The sequence below is a fragment of the Lissotriton helveticus genome, chromosome 2_1 (genome assembly GCF_964261635.1).
Source record: "Lissotriton helveticus chromosome 2_1, aLisHel1.1, whole genome shotgun sequence".
NCBI classification, from domain to species: domain Eukaryota; kingdom Metazoa; phylum Chordata; class Amphibia; order Caudata; family Salamandridae; genus Lissotriton; species Lissotriton helveticus.
This window is the reverse complement of record NC_136059.1, coordinates 46711418-46728973: the sequence shown is the minus strand read 5'-3', so window position 1 is coordinate 46728973 and position 17556 is coordinate 46711418. Positions and strand designations below refer to the sequence as shown.

The 17556-nt window shown below is 44.0% G+C and overlaps 1 protein-coding gene across 1 annotated transcript in view; it reads right to left on the bottom strand.

Moving 5' to 3' along the window:
- Positions 1-17556, bottom strand: part of LOC144817694 (long-chain-fatty-acid--CoA ligase ACSBG2-like) — a 366066-nt gene that overhangs the window by 47756 nt on the left and 300754 nt on the right. Inside the window, exon 12 of the mRNA XM_078674443.1 lies at positions 9771-9910. Within this exon, the coding sequence (XP_078530569.1) occupies positions 9771-9910 (140 nt within the window). The remainder of the gene's footprint in view (positions 1-9770; positions 9911-17556) is intronic.

Below are 17556 nucleotides of genomic sequence, written 5' to 3'. Positions count from 1 at the left end.
CAATCAGAAACTCGCTCACGCACGTAAGGGTACGCGCACGTATGCGTACCGTACGCGTACGGTGAGCGCATATAGATATATAATTTGCTCAAATTCAATTTTCTCAACAACTACTGGAGGGATTTTCACCAAATATAGAAAAGGCACTACTGCATATCTGTCCCTACCATTTTGCCAAGTTTGGTGTAATTCCGATCAGCCGTTCGGGCTGTAGCCGTGTCTAAAGGTCCCATAGAAAATGCCATTTGAAAAATCTCAAATTCAATTTTCTCAAGAACTACTGGAGGGATTTTCACCAAACATAGCAAAGGCACATCTGCATACCAGGCCCTACCATTTTGCCAAGTTTGGTGTAATTTCATTCAGCCGTTCGGGCTGTAGCCGTGTCTAAAGGTCCCTATGGAAATTAACATATGGAAAACACGTTTTGGGACCCCCCTTTCGACCCCCGCTTGACAAATCCCCCCGAAACTTTCAGGGAAGGAGCGGAGCGGAGCTGGCCAAAATTCTGGTAAATTACACACAGATTCCTCAATCGGCGCCAAAGTTATTACCAATAGAATGTTGAGCGCATATAGATATATAATTTGCTCAAATTCAAATTCTCAACAACTACTGGAGGGATTTTCACCAAATATAGAAAAGGTACTACTGCATACCTGTCCCTACCATTTTGCCAAGTTTGGTGTAATTCCATTCAGCCGTTCGGGCTGTAGCCGTGTCTAAAGGTCCCTATGGAAATTAACATGGGGAAAACACGTTTTGGGACCCCCCTTTTTTCTCGGCCCCCTCTTGATGAATCCCCCCGAAACTATCAGGGAAGGAGCAGAGCGAAGCAATTGTAAAGAAAATTACACTCAGATTCCTCAATCGGCGCCAAAGTTATTCCCAATAGAATGTTGGGGATTTCCTATGGTAACTAGGGCCTAACTATATATACCTACTGGCGACCGCCAGTAAGATATATATATACGTTAATGCAAGAGGATACATGAATACATCAGATAAAAAAATGCAGAGGAGATTGGTCGAGAAGTATTAGAACAATGCACCAAGCAAAGTCACAGAAATTGTTTGATTGCATAGAACCATATAAACCTGTGTAGTGGTAGTCATGTGATAGCTGATCACATACATGATTTTAAATAAAGTGAGGTAAGATGATGGGCATGGCTGTATTCGAAGTTCAGTGTGCCACACAAGATAGATTCTTGCCGTGCCGATTGGGTAAAGTAATGATTAGTAATCACATGTTTAGAGTCTGTGGGGAACCAATAAGAGTAACATCATACAGAATTTTGGGTCGGCAGCCAGCATTACTAAATAAGGGGCCTATTACCATGGCAGGCGGACTATGTCCGCCCGCCTACGCATCAGAACATGGGACCGACTGTCAATGTTGCGCGGTACCGCCACACACTGGCGGGTGCATCCCGTATTTTTTACCTTGCAGGGGGTGGTGCTGTAAGCAGCACCCGCCGCAATGTAAAAAATGCTTGTTGTGCATTTGCATGCACAATGTGACAGGCACCGTGCGGTGCCTGCCACCTTGTGCATGCAAATGCAGGGGATCACCATAGGTACCCCCATGTGTACCCCCTAACACTCTGGGGGCCCACAACGGGCCCCCAAAAGCAAGAACCACCTGCCTTGTCTCTGCCTGCATCATAATGTGGATGGCGGTGTCTTGCAGACACTGCCACCATATTATGCCCCTTTTCCGCCCGGTCGACGAGTCAACCGGCGGAAAAGCGGCAGACGGTCTTTTCGTCTGCCGCGGACCCCCTAGCCATACTAATATGGCGGGGGAGTCACTCAGGCATGGATGGCGGGCGGATTGCCCCCGCCTGGCCAGCAGTGGCTACTGCCGGCGCTGCGGGGGCGATCTGCCCACCATCCTAATGGGCCCTTAACTATCTCTCTTGCTAAGCTCTATCGATTACTAAAAAAATAATAGTAGTGTTAATTCATAGCAGCAATAATAAATGATTAGATGACCTATATCTCCTTTAAGCTGCGTTAAGTCACTCGAGCGATCCTATTAAAGAACTCCCAGTAAACAGAGTGGTCGAAGGCAATAGTCATAATTCGAACTGTATCTCTTAAGTGCAACATATGCTCCCTTTCGTACCTAATTTACCGAAATAAATTATCTTTCTGCCGAATAAAGTTATACTCTCCAATAATACAACCAAGGTCGAGATCTGAAACGAACGGAAGCCATCCTCAGTTTCGTGTCTACCGCGGGATCACAATATAGGACATCCAATGTAATATACTCACTCCGCTAGTTCAAACAAAAACGTATGTAGTTCTCCACTGTCATATGTCCATAATATGCTGAAACCAGGCTCCAAGTATACCCAATAGTTCACAATATAGACGTCATATATCTCCTGTAGCGAAATAAGTATAATACCCACAATAAGAATACACTCTGTAACCTTGCTGGGTGTGTATCTAACTAAATAAATAACACCCGCAGTACCACTCACCTCAAAGATCTATTTCTCACATATCGATATAGCATCACTGGTCTTCTTGTCAGTTTCAGAGGTTTACCACGTTATATCCAGACGAACACGAGTACGCGTCAGTCTACCCATATGCAAGAAAAAAAGAAGAAGAGTTCCCTGCTTAGATTCAATATTCGTAACTATAGGAACTTTGAAGCCTCTATTTATTCAAAACTTACCGCTTACTACAAGTGTGTACGCTCACTCCGTCTCTAACTCGCCAACTGGCGTGATTCACAAGCGCCATATTCCTTAAGTAACTGCGTCCTTAGCGGTATTAATACGGCCGCCATCTTAGAGTGGCTAATTTTCCACTAGTCATCTCTTTAATCTATCTTATTAACTACTCTGGTTTTAAAAAACCTTATTGCATATCTCCTATTATCTCAACAATTCAAAGTGCAAGAACCAAAAGCGCAAGCCATCAATCCGTGTGTAGTTCACACTATTTAAATGATCTTCAAAATATAACATGTCTGATTCCTAACTATACGAGCCTCAGATTCAACAGAAACGAAGGTATGAGGTAAAGATAAATTTAACTAGGTAGTATATAAGCCTTAAATTATATATATATATGTCCCGACTGTTTAGACGTCTTCACGGGTACTCAAACCCGCCCCAACTTAGTAACTCATTCTAGTTCGAACGTGTGATGCCACCAGAGCCGGGTGATACACAGAGTGAAAATTGTATTGTGGACCTTTCTCCAAACTAATACTTGTCTGTTATAGAAAACCGTATATCTGATGTGAAACCCGCAGCAGGACGAAAGATACGGACTGCCTCCACACATTCCAGGATCCCGACCCTGGAATCCCGTTAATTAGTAAAAATAGGGGGGAGAAAGAAAGTGAGAAAAATGGAAAGGCAAAAAGAAGAAGTTCATACATGTAATTCGTACATTTCTGTATAAATACAGATTAACATCTACATCAATCTCAAACATCATATAGTGTAATATTTGTTGTATGGAAAGCAATTATTAGATCCCCTAAATATAACAAATAGAAGTTACAACATTAGACTAAACATCTCATTTGTTTGGCCCTACACAAATTACCACACATGTAGCAACATCTCATAATCACATATTATAGATACAGCCATAACTGTGTAAATATTTCTTCGAACATTATTATTAGTCTCCTAGAAAAAATTGCAATTCTGGGTCTAAATTCAAACCCTCTTCAACTGCACGTAGGACCATAATCCATCTTGCTTCTTTGCGTCTGAGTTTCAAAATTCTATTTCCACCTCGTCGGTCCAAAGTCACATGTTCTGTTCCGTGATGTGTAAATTTATGGTTGACAGAATCATTACCATTTTGGATAGCATGGGAGGCAATAGGGTATCTAGTATCCCCATTCTTTAAAGCACGAAAGTGCTCCACCATCCGGTCTTTCAGTCGTCTTGCGGTGCTACCAACATAAATTTTACCGCATGTACATGCTATTATATAAACCACAAAAGTAGTCTCACAATTTATGAACGTATTAATCTTGAAGGTGCCTGTGTTGTTATATTCAAAAGATTGTATTTTTCTAGTAGCCCACCTACAGGAACTTCAGTTTCCACAATAATAAAAACCCACCGGTCGTGTACGTAACCTATATTCTGTCTGCAGGGGTTTCACAGGTTTTGGATAACTTGGACTCACCAAGTTCGCTATTGTGGTACCCTTTCGAAATGTTAAACTAGGTCTATCTGTTAAGAATGGGGTAATGTTACTGTCTGTTCGCAGTAAGTGCCAATGTTTATTAAGAATTGCAAAAAGTTTATGACTCCCTGTTCCAAAATTGGTAATCATCCTCATTTTCTGTGAATTCTTTGTTGTCTCAGTCTTATTCTTGGGTTTCAATGTATCTTCTCTTTTAAGTTTGGAAGCTCTATCACAAGCTTTACCAATACCATTCTCTTCATAACCTCTATATCAGGTTCCGTCATGAGCTACGGTTGAGCTGTGCTCATGACGGAACCGTTCCGTCATGACCACGCCCGTTTCTATTACCGCTCAGCACCGGAGGGGGAAACGCGGTCGCGCTGAAGAGGTTTAATCTTTTGGTCATGTCCTGAATATTTGTGTTAAAATCAACATCATTAGAACATTTCCTCCTGGCTCTTAACATCTCCCCAAAAGGAATCGGGTTAATCTGGCTTCTGGGGTGGCAACTATCTGCATGTAAGAGTGCATTACAACTGGTTTCCTTCCGGAACATACGACTGCAAAGTCTATTCTCTTCCACAAATAATTCAATTTCTTAAAAGGTAAGTTGTTTCATATCAAAATGAGTGGTAAACGAAATATTCATACCATTGGAATTAAGGTAAACAAAAAACGTATTGAGTTCATCTGGGGTACCTCTCCAAATTAACAAACAATCATCTATATATCGTCCCCAATAATAAATATGATCTATCAAATCTCTGCCCTTTGGGCCCCAGATCCACTCCGCCTCTAAGCGCCCCATGAAGAGGTTCGCGAAATACGGGGCGAATCTGGAACCCATCGCAGTCCCCAGTTTCTGTCTGTACCATGTATCTTCAAACAAGAAGAAATTATTCTGTAACACAATTTTGGTCATTTCTATAATCATAGCAGTATGATCTAGGTATTCAACTGGTCTTTGATTAAAAAAACTTTCCATTGCTTGTATGCCAAGATCATGATCAATGTTTGAATATAGAGAAACAACATCTAATGTTGCCAAAATCATATCAGGTTCCCAAGTAACATCATTCATGATGTTGAGAACGTGCTTGGTATCTTCTATATGGGAAGGAAGGTTTTGAACAAAGGGTCTTAGATATAGGTCTATAAATTGTGATAGTCTCTCCGTAGGTCCACCTATGCCAGAAATTATAGGTCTACCTGGTGGTTTCTGATGATCTTTGTGAATTTTCGGTACAGTGTAAAGGCACTTAGAGGCTTCATGGGGCGCTTAGAGGCGGAGTGGATCTGGGGCCCAAAGGGCAGAGATTGGATAGATCATATTTATTATTGGGGACGATATATAGATGATTGTATAGATGATTGTTTGTTAATTTGGAGAGGTACCCCAGATGAACTCAATACGTTTTTTGTTTACCTTAATTCCAATGGTATGAATATGTCGTTTACCACTCATTTTGATATGAAACAACTTACCTTTTTAGACATTGAATTATTTGTGGAAGATAATAGACTTTGCAGTCGTATGTTCCGGAAGGAAACCAGTTCTAATGCACTCTTACGTGCAGATAGTTGCCACCCCAGAAGCCAGATTAGCGCGATTCCTTTTGGGGAGATGTTAAGAGCCAGGAGGAATTGTTCTAATGATGTTGATTTTAACACAAATATTCAGGATATGACCAAAAGATTTAAAAATAGAGGTTATGAAGAGAATGTTATTGGTAAAGCTTGTGATAGAGCTTCCAAACTTAAAAGAGAAGATATATATTAAAACCCAAGAATAAGACTGAGACAACAAAGAATTCACAGAAAATGAGGATGATTACCAATTTTGGAACAGGGAGTCATAAACTTTTTGCAATTCTTAATAAACATTGGCACTTACTGCGAACAGACAGTAACATTACCCCATTCTTAACAGATAGACCTAGTTTAACATTTCGAAAGGGTATCACCCGGCTCTGGTGGCATCACACGTTAGAACTAGAATGAGTTACTAAGTTGGGGCGGGTTCGAGTACCCGTGAAGACGTCTGAACAGTCGGGACATATGTATATATATAATTTAAGGCTTATATACTACCTAGTTAAATTTATCTTTAGCTCATACCTATGTTTCTGTTGAATCTGAGGCTCGTATAGTTAGGAATCAGACATGTTATATTTTGAAGATCATTTAAATAGTGTGAACTACACACGGATTGACGGCTTGCGCTTTTGGTTCTTGCACTTTGAATTGATGAGATAATAGGAGATATGCAATAAGGTTTTTGAAAACCAGAGCAGTTAATAAGATAGATCAAAGAGATGACTAGTGGAAAATTAGCCACTCTAAGATGGCGGCCGTATTAATACCGCTAAGGACGCGGTTACTTAAGGAATATGGCGCTTGTGATGCACGCCAGTAGCCGAGTTGGAGACCGGAGTGAGCGTACACGCTTGTAGTAAGCGGTAAGTTTTGAATAAATAGAGGCTTTAAAGTTCCTATAGTTACGAATATTGAATCTAAGCAGGGAACTCTTCTTCTTTTTTTCTTGCATATGGGTAGACTGACGCGTACTCGTGTTCGTCTGGATACAACGTCGTAAACCTCTGAAACTGACAAGAAGACCAGTGATGCTATATCGATACGTGAGAAATAGATCTTTGAGGTGAGTGGTACTACGGGTGTTATTTATTTAGTTAGATACACACCCAGCAAGGTTACAGAGTGTATTCTTATTGTGGGTATTATACTTATTTCGCTACAGGAGATATATGACATCTATATTGTGAACTATTGGGTATACTTGGAGCCTGGTTTCAGCATATTATGGACATATGACAGTGGAGAACTACATACGTTTTTGTTTGGACTAGCGGAGTGAGTATATTACATTGGATGTCCTATATTGTGATCCCGCGGTAGACACAAAACTGAGGATGGCTTCCTATCGTTTCAGATCTCGACCTTGGTTGTATTATTGGAGAGTATAAATTTATTCGGCAGAAAGATAATTTATTTCGGTAAATACTTTTTAAACTTCCGTATTGCTGACTTGTGTTGGGCTTTGGGGCCTGTTATGTTTATCGTAGACACCATGGTATGCACTATCCTACTCGGGTGCTTTTCCTTATCAAATTCACAGTCACTTAAGGACTATGCTTTTCACGTAGGTGGTGACTTGATTCTTTGTATACTTTTCCAATGGTGCTTTCAAATATTGTACTCCTAAATAGACTCTTATGTCTTTACTATTATCTTCTTGGCTTGCAGCCCTGAGGAAGTCGGAATGGCATGATATAAGTGCCTGACGAAACACGTGTTTGCTGCTACAATTACAATATTGACTGATAGGAGAAGTATGAAATAAAATTGGAACTATGCTGTGACCAACAACATACCTCGGTGTCTCAGTTGGAGTGATTTTTGTCTAAACGGACACAATTTGGATATAATCTGTTGATTGGAAATTTCTGGACATTTCATTGAGACCTGGATTGATACTTTTTGTTACATATATAGTGTGGATACCTTGAGTGCTCAGCAAGGAAATTTTAAGATTTAGTATCAATTTAGATCTTCAGTAAGAATTTAAGTGGAAATCACAAAACCATAAAGAATCAAAGGTCAGTGCTTGAAGATTTAAGAGGTAGCCAGAAGTGTAATTCACACTGCCAATAGGCGAAGCAAGACATATCATAAACTCACCCAATATTATTATTGGTAGGGTTACTAGAGTAAGGAGTAAATCTGATTGGTTCGAAGTATCTAGACAACGCGAAAGTCAGCGTGCGGTCCCTGAAACGGAAGCACATTTGCTTTAAAAGTGCCAGTACAGGGAGTAATAAATAGTGAAGTTTCCTATAGGTACGCGTACTTACGTCTAAAGCTCCTCTTGTGGCCTGACCCTTGGCATTCTGCATAAGCGCCATGTTGGGCACAATGTTTACGGGCGAGGGTCGAAAACGGACTAATATTGTTTTTGTTAGAGCCTGATGTTAACAGTAAACCCCTAAGCACCATATTGGAATGATTAATATTAGGACAAAGTACTTGAAAGTCCAAAAATATTTAGAACTTGAGCATAGAAAAATAATCCTATAAATTAACAAACTATTTTTATTCAGTCATGAAGTAACATTAATGTAATATATTAGATAAATATAAATTGTATATGAAAGTATCAAAGATAGCCAAGAAAAAAAGGGTCCTGATTATGAATGAATCATAGTACATGAAACCTCGACGATAAAGTGGAAAACGGACGATGGATTCCATATAGATGTTGTATCAATATGTGAGTCAATGTATAATTGATAGTGGACTCGGGGAATGGTTGGTTTGTCATAAAATCAGTGCCTGGTGATCCTAGGGACTCCATGTAAGAAGGCATAGAACCTTATCCGTTAAATGAAAGTCCCACATGAGTAATTAGAATTTCTAAAACTAATATTAGTGCTGAGGTAGAAATCGATCCTTGGTTCCCCAAAGTGAGAGGTTCATTAGTTCAAATAGAACCTCTGATGAAATGTAATTTAAAATCTTAAGAAGTTGGTATTTCTAAGTTTGGCTAAGTAAGCCTTTTCTTGTTCTTTCTCTCTGTTTTCCTCAAGTTTCCTATGTCTGTTACTCTGTCATGCCGCTATCCAATGTATTACTTTACATCCGCGATCAGGGAGCTGCTGTGCGACCATCTCAAACAGTCGCCATCTTGCCTCCCGTTCAGTGCCCCCGGTGGTCCACCAACACTGTGGTCACGCTTGTGATGGTCCTCAGAGATTGGCTCTTCTCTCGTCCCTGTCTCCTCTGCAAAATCCTTTGCTTCCATTGAACTCTGCCTAAATTTCTTTCTGGACAAGTTGGCCGGGTGACCGCCAGCTGTTTCTTTTACTTTCGGAGTCCATACAAGATTATTCCACTCCTTAAGGTTCACTCTAGAAAGTCATGATCAGATCCATTGCTCTATTTTACCTCGGCTTTGGAAACCTTCTGGCTTGGGTTGCTTTTTTTCTTGCATCATCTTCAAGTAGTCCCGAATGCGGATCCATGCCTCATTCTGCACCTTCTCTCTCCCTGCTTCTCAATCTCCACTTATTTTAAGCCTCTCCCTGGCACTGCACTCTATCTTTAAAGCCATTTTATATAAAGCGATAGATGTGCTCTACATTCTTATTTTTGAATGAGCATCATAGACAATCTGTTCCGCAAAAACTTCACAGTCATCAGTGTGTGTAATCTCTTTCATCTACTTACATAATCACACACAACTTTTCAATTATCTTCATAATAATCAGCATGGCCAAATCACCTTCCCAGTATAAGAGGTCAGCACAGATGACTGATCTCCTACCTTTGGAGTGATCTGCATGGATAATACATCTGTCTCATGTGACCAGCACAGGAATTTTCTTTACAGGTATCAGCATTTGCAGTCTCTTCTCTCCCATCTTCAGAGTGATCAGAAGAGACAACTTCTCCCCATTTTCTTTCTGATTGATCAGCATCAGTGAGCTCTCAGTGCCTACCTTCATGGTGATAAGTATGGTCAAGGGTTCCTTATTACCTTCATTGCTGAGCACGAGCAAGCTCTGCCTTCTTACCTTCAGAGTCACCAGCATAGACAAGAACCTCCTCTCGTCACCTATTAACATGGCGTTACTGATGATGGGCACCTCCTTTTTCAGAGCGTTCTCAATTGGAACTGGAGCAATGTTCTTTCCTCCTGCTGTGATAACCAGTTCTGCAATCAATTGGATAGAAGCACCAATTATATATTGGCTATTGTTCAAGTACCTTACACAAAATATTAAACCAACATAAAGGGACTGAGGCAGCCCCATTCTATGTGTCCTATTTGTTTGCTTGTTATTTGTACTATCAAATGTATATTCTCCCCCACATGAAAAGTCTTTATTGCAACCTCATTATCCAGGTAAACTCCTTAATAAACATCAGAAGTTGGAAGTAAGCTCCTTTCCACAAAACCTTTCTGATGGCACTGGAAGTACTAGAAAAATCCTGAATAAACTAAAAAATAAAATTCTGCCATTCACAAAAAACACATGAACCTCTTTCTTTTTACTGGGTGAAGACAAAAGTAGGATGCTGTCAACTGGTTTGTCTTTGGAACGGACACCATTCTTTGAAATCACATGACCTAATAGGCAAACATCTGAGTAGCATGGAACGGGGCAGAACTGGGAATTAACGTTGTGTCCTGGAAGTTGAGGCGTTGGATTAGGATCACAATAGATGCCTAATATCCTTTGAAGAGGCCAATTAGGATAGTATCACATTTGACCAGCACACACATTTTTCCATAGTATGGCCCTTTCCAAACTCTATTTTGGCTTCTAAATACCTGATCAAGTCAATGGGCTTACCAACATAAAAAATCTCAGGTTCATGCAATAGCACTTTGTCTTTGAATAAACAAGAAAAATCATGCCAGAAGTCACGCACCAAAGTGCAAAATCACATTTACAGTCTTACCATCTGAGGAAACTGAATTGTATAGATTTTCACAGGGAACTTTGGAAATGCAATGGTCATCATTGACAACCTGAAGTACAACATCTTGACCCTCAGAAGAGATTCAATCCATTTTCTCTTTCGACAACACTTTTGCAGCACTGAGTAAATTGTCCCCTTTTGCCACAGGCTTTGTAAACAACTCTGATTGCAGGACATCACTTACTGTTGGCCACATCACTGGGCCACGACAATCTATGATCTCGTCATTATTGCACTTCAACACAACATTACCCCTAATCCTATCCTCAACAACGTCACCAAAATTACAAGATGAAGCAAAATCGCCAGAATAGTAGATAATCTAGGCCAAATCCAGTTTCTTTATAGCAATATCAAATTAATTTAAAGAGGATAATGTTGAATCCGGGTCATAATCTGATAAATCAGGGAAGTTCTCAAATGTTTCTTTGGTCAATCAATCACAGGTTTGTTAAAGAACGACTACTCACCCGTAAAGGTCTCAAGGCGCTGGGGAGGAGGGAGTGCAGGATCCAGTCCAGCAAGGAGGGGGTCTGTCGAAGAGCCAGGTTTTGAGGTTTCTCGTGAAGATGGGGAGTGATGTTATCTGCCTGAGGTGGAGCAGGAGGGCGTTCCATGCTCTGGCAGCGAGGAAGGAGAAGGAGCGGCCTCGTGATCTATTTTATCTGGCGTAAGAGAGCTGGGCTGATTGTAGGGTTCTTTGGGGTGTGTGGAAGTTGATTCAGCTGTTGAGGTATGATGGTCTGGTGTTGTGGAGGGCTTCGTGGGCGTGGGTGAGGATATTGAAGGTGTTGGGAGATGTGGCAGCATCGTGGTAGGTTGAGGACCAGTCTTTCGGTGGCGTCCTGGATGTTTTGTAGCTTGCGGGTGAGGCTTTTGTTAATTTCGGTGTAGAGTGCATTGCCGTAGTCAAGTCTGCTCGTGACAAGGGAGTGGGTGACGTTTTTTCTGTGCTCCAGGGGAATCCATTTGCAGGTCTTACGTAGGAGGCAGAGGATGTGGAAGCAGGAGGATGTGACGGAGTTAATCGGACGGTCCATTGTGAGCTCAGAGTCCAGGATGATTCCAAGGTTGCATGCATGGGCCATGGGAGTGGGTGGGCTACCGAGGGCGGGGGACCACCAGAAAGTGTTGGGGGTGTGGGCCTATGATGAGTACTTCTGTTTTGTCTGTGTTTAGTTGTAGGCAGTTGCTTTTCATCCATTTGCTGACAGCATCCATGCCTTCTTGAAGTTGTGTTTGGCTGCATTGGCTTCGTTAGATAGGGAGAGGATGAGTTGGGTGTCGTCTGTGTATGAAACAATGTTGAGTCCGTAGAATCTGACGATAGGGGCGAGAGGAGCCATGTAGATGTTAAAGAATGGGGGCTGAGGGAGGACCCCTCGGGGACTCCGCAGGTGGTTGGTGTGGGGTCCGAGAGGAAAGAGGGGAGTCTGACCTGCTGCGTTTTGCCAGAGAGGAAAGAGTAGATCCAGTTGAGGGCCTTGTCTCGGATACCTGCGTTGTGGAGTCCATATATTAGGGTGAGGTGGGATACCGTGTGGAAGGCCACTAAGAGGTCACGAAGGATGAGGGCTACTGTTTCTCCCTTGTCCAGTAGGGAGCGTATGTCATCTGTTGCGGCAAGGAGGACGTTTTCTGTGCTGTGTTTTTTTCTGAAGCCGTATTGTGATGAGTTTAGGATGTTGGGCTCTTCGATGAAGGTGGTGAATTGTCTGTTGATGGCTTTCTCGATGACTTTCGCTAGGAACGGGAGCAGGGAGATGGGTCTGTAGTTTTTGAGGTCGGTGGGGTCCGCCGAGGGCTTCTTTGGGAGGGAGTTGATCTCGGCATGTTTCCAGTCGTCGGGGAAGGAGGCTTTCGCCAGGGAGCGGTTGATGGTGTGGCGGAGCATGGGTGCGGTTGTGTCAGTGGCTCTGTTGAAGATGTGGTGGGGCAGGGGTTCGTGGGTGCCCTGGAGTGGATTGACTTCATCGTCTTCAGTGTGCCTTCGGTGGTGAGGGCTGTCCAGCTGTCAATCATTGGCTTCAAGGTGTCGGGGTGGCTAGTGGGTGTTTTGTGTGTTGGTTGTCTTCGTCGAAGTTGTCGTAGATGTTCTTGATTTTGCAGTAGAAGAAGGTGCGGAGTTTCTTGCAGGGGTCTTGTGAGGGAGTAATGTCAGTCGACTCGCTGGTGGGTTGGGCGAACTCCTTGATGATGATGAAGAGCTCTTTGCTGTTGTGTGCATGTGTGGAGATTATGTCTTCAATCGCAGTTTTCTACATGTTTCTGGTGAGCTGGTGGTGGGCAGTGGTGGAGGCTTTGAAGTTTTCTGGGCTTCTGTAGATTTGGAGTTCCTCCAGGTCTTCTCGAGGTGGCGGCAGGTGCGCTTTGACACTCTGAGTTCAGGGGTAAACCATCTGGTCTTCTTGGTCTATACGTTCTTGTTCTTCTTGAGAGGGGGCTATGGTGTTGATGCTGTCGGTGATCCAATCTGTGTAGGATTCAGGTGGCGGTGTTGGGGGCATCAGCTTCCGCGGTGGTCAGGGAGGAGTTGCTGACTGAGGGGGTAAGCTGGTCATCAGTGATTTTTGTCCAGTTTCTTCGTGGTAGCAGGTGCTGGTGTCTGTGGATGGTGGGTGTTCTGAAGGTGAAGTGGATGCATCGATGGTCTGTCCACAGGAGTTCGGTGGTGTGGCTGAAAGTGATGGAGTTTCCTGTTGTGAAGGGCGGGTCGGGGTGTGTCCCGTTGAGTGGGTGGGTTTGGTCACGATCTGGCGAAGTCCAATGTTGTGGAGGTTGTCCAGGAGGGATGTGGTGTTGGGGTCTAGTTGGTTATCGAGGTGGAACTTGAGGTCTCTGAGCAGGGTGTAGTTGGTGGATGTAATGGCATGCGGCAAGATGATGTCTGTGATGGAGTTGCCAAATGGTCCACGGGATCCAGGGGGTCAGTAGATGAGGGTTGAGGGTTCCCCAGAGGGTGGTGGTAGGACTGGCCAGTATCTTAAAGTGCATGTGTTCCATCAGGCCTGTGGGCTCATCAGGGAGTGTGTTCAGGCAGAGGGTGGATTTGTGGACGATGGCGATTCCTCCTTCCGGGTGGGTGGGATGGTCCTTCCTGGAGATCTTGTATCCTTGGGGAATGGCGATGGCGATGTCCGGTCCAGAGGTGGTGTTGGGCCAGGTTTCTGTGAAGAATGCTACGTCTGGGTTGGTGCTGTTGAGGCGGTCCCAGATTTTCGTGGCGTGTTTCTGTGTGGAGTGATCTGACTAAGTGTGGGGCAAAAATCCGTTCCGCTCGCGGAATTTGCGGATTTTCGAAAATTTTGCGATCCGCGAACCGCGCGAAATTGCCCAGAAATCCACAAATCCGCTCGCGGCCAGATTTTTTTTTTGGCCCACAGGAAGCACAGTTAAGGCAGGTGCTCGAGTTCAGGCTAACTTTGTAACCATTTTAGAATGGCGCCGGCAAGCTGCCAGAGTTGAAGGTGCTTACTTGTAAGTTGCAACTTCAATTCTGTCAGCTTGCCGGCCCCATTCTAAAATGGTTACAAAGTTAGCTTCAACTCGGGCACCTACCTTAACTCTGTAAGTGCTTCCGGTGGGCCAAAAATTAAACCTCAACAGGAAGCACTTACAGATATAAATAAAGCAGGTGCCCGAGTTGAAACTCAAATCAGTAACGTTTTAATCAGCCCAAAACATTAGTGAGCACGGTCGAGGCTGGGAAAGTGTGCCTTAACCCCATATCTGCCGTCGAAAATTAGCTGTAATACTAGAGGGAGGTCTTTGAATACCTGAGTTTCTCGAGCGCAACCCCCGTGTAGTTCCTGTGACCAGGAGGCTGCTTTCTCCACACCTGCTGCCCTGCTCGCTCTCTGACCCTTTACACAAGAGGCATGTGAACACGCATAGAAGCCCCGGGTCTTTGCATCCATGAGTTTCTCAAGCGCAACCCCCGTGTAGTTCCTGGGACCAGGAGGCTGCTTTCTCCTCACCTGCTGCCCTGCTCGCTCTCTCACCTTTAAACACAAGAGGCATGTTGACACGCATAGAAGCCCCGCACCACACACTAGCGGTATCAAACGTCTTCCCGCCCTTTCCCAATCTCAATTATGATGGACAGCTCACTCAAGGGACCTCGGCGCCTTTTGGCGCGGTGGCAAGTTACAGGCACACATGGTCAGTGGAGACAAATCTCCTGGCCCTTACGCAGCTGCAGTGTAGGAAAAGCACTATAATTTACCCAACGAGTAACTCAACTCAGCACTCCATGACAACCCTCCTAGAAATGGCCAAAACATGGACAGCCTAGCGGTAGCTTCGCACAAATGGCTTAGCGATGCCGCTGATCAATGCCTACCTACCTCCCTCATCAGAGGAAGTAGACACCGCCACCCTGCTCCATGGTTTAATGACATTTTAAAAACCGAAAAATCTAAATGTAAAGCATTCGAGTGCAAATGGCGAAAAGACTACGCCCCCGACGCAAAAATAACCTACCACAAAGCCAGGAACTTATACCATACTGCCTGTGCAAAAGCACGAGCCGTATTTGTCTCAGACACTATCATGGAAGCAACGAATAAGTCAAAAACATTGTTCAATAAAGTCAAAGAACTAGCAGGCGCTCAAACCTCAGCCTCGGCTCCCCCACTGAATATTCAACAATGCCAAGCTCTAGCATGTTTTTTCACTGAAAAGATCGAAAAAATCATTACCAACAAAAATGAACCACCCCTTTCTTCTGACTTGGAATATACTCCCTCCTGTGAAAAGACCTTGGAATCCTGGCCGCCCATTTCAGTAGACAAACTGAAAACTATTTTAAAGAACACCAAGTCTGGCTCCCCCAGGGACCCGATTCCAATTAAAATAATTAAACAACTGGACGATCGCTCCTTGGAAATCATCGCAAATACCCTTAACTCCTCATTTGATCTTTCCACAGTTCCAGCCCTATGGAAACACGCCATGATAACCCCATTACTAAAAAAGCCCACAGCAAACCCGGAAATTCCGGCCAATTATAGACCCATATCCCTGCTCCCTGCCTTCTCCAAATGCTTGGAGAGACACGTCCACTCGGTCTTATCCACGTTTGCTGAAGACAACTCACTTCTGCACCCCTCCCAATCGGGCTTCCGGGCTGGTTTCTCGACTGAAACCACCCTTCTAGGAGTTACGGAACACATCCGGAATCTCCTTGATAATGGTCAGACAGTCGCGCTTGTGCTTTTAGATCTGAGCGTGGCCTTTGACACTATATCCCACGAAATTCTCATCAAGGAGCTATACAGAAATGGTGTCCGTGGAAAAGCCCTTGAGTGGATTCGTTCCTTCTTGGCGGAACGAACCTTCCAAATAACATCCTCACTGGCCTGTTCTGATACCTTCTATGCCCCCCACGGAGTGCCACAGGGATCCATATTGAGTCCCCTGTTTTTCAATCTATATCTCAGACCCCTGGCCGACATAGCCGAAAAATCCGGACTCACACTCATGACCTACGCCGACGATTCCCAAATTACTTTTTCTCTATCTGAATCCTGTCCGACATCCCCATCTCTCCTCAAATCAGGGCTTCTAAACATCCTTAATTGGAGGACAAGAAACCAATTAAAGCTCAATGGAGACAAGACAGAGATTCTTCTCTTGGGAAAACGTCGAGACCTGTGGAACCCCTCACACTGGCCTAATCAGATGGGCATTTTTCCTACCCCTGTGACCCAAGTTCGTAATCTGGGAGTCATCATTGACAGCTCCCTTTCCATGAGTCAACAGGCCAGCAAAGTCACCGGCCTATGCCTCACCATCATTAAATGGCTGAGGAAAATCCTTTGGATGCTGCCCCTTTCCACTCAAAAGACCGTAGTCAATGCCCTCATAACATCACGGCTTGACTACGGCAACATCCTGTACCTCGGCTCTAACAAAGCGGTAGTCAGTCGACTACAATTGGTCCAGAACGCAGCAGTCCGACTACTGTGCAAAATCCCTAAAAACTTTGGAGTCTCGAGTTACCGTCGGGAACTCCATTGGCTCAGGGTCGAAAGCAGAATCCGTTTTAAAGCCCTGAACTACATGTTCAGAATTAAAGCAGGGACTGCACCTAGATACCTTCTAGCTCTGGCCCACCCCTATACTCCCAAGCGTAATCTTCGTTCGCAATCAGCTGCCAATTTCTGTGTACCTAGATTTAAATTGGCAAGAACGGGAGGCAGATCTTTTTCCCATCTTGGACCATCCCTTTGGAATGCACTCCCTCCCTTCATTCGAAAGGAGGAAAACCATGTCAGGTTTAGAAGGCACGTCAAGACCTGGCTTTTCGAACAATAACATGAAGAGCCAAAACCCTCTCCTGACTTCTCTCTAGCTGTGTCTTGGCGCCGGGAAACCCTTTTTGGGTAGCTGTTGCGCCTTACAAATTGAAAAAATAAATAAATAAATAAATAGCACTTACTGATTAGCCAGTAGAAAGCTCCCCAGTTGAGTAGAGGTATTGCACAAAACGGTGGCATCTTAGTGGATAACTATGCAGGGCAGGATTCATTCTGACACGAGGCTCCTGTCACAGGAAGGAAGCACTTACAGATATAAATAAAGGAGCTGCCCGAGTTGAAGCTCAAATTCAGTAACATTTTAATCAGCCCAAAACATTAGTGAGCACGGTCGAGGCTGGTCAAGTGTGCTTTAACCCCATATCTGCCGTCGAAAATTAGCTGTAATACTCGAGGGAGGTCTTTGAATCCCTGAGTTTCTCGAGCACAACCCCCGTGTAGTTCCCGTGACCAGGAGGCTGCTTTCTCCTCACCTGCTGCCCTGCTTGCTCTCTGACCTTATACACAAGAGGCATGTGAACACGCATAGAAGCCCCGCCCGTTTGGCCCCGCA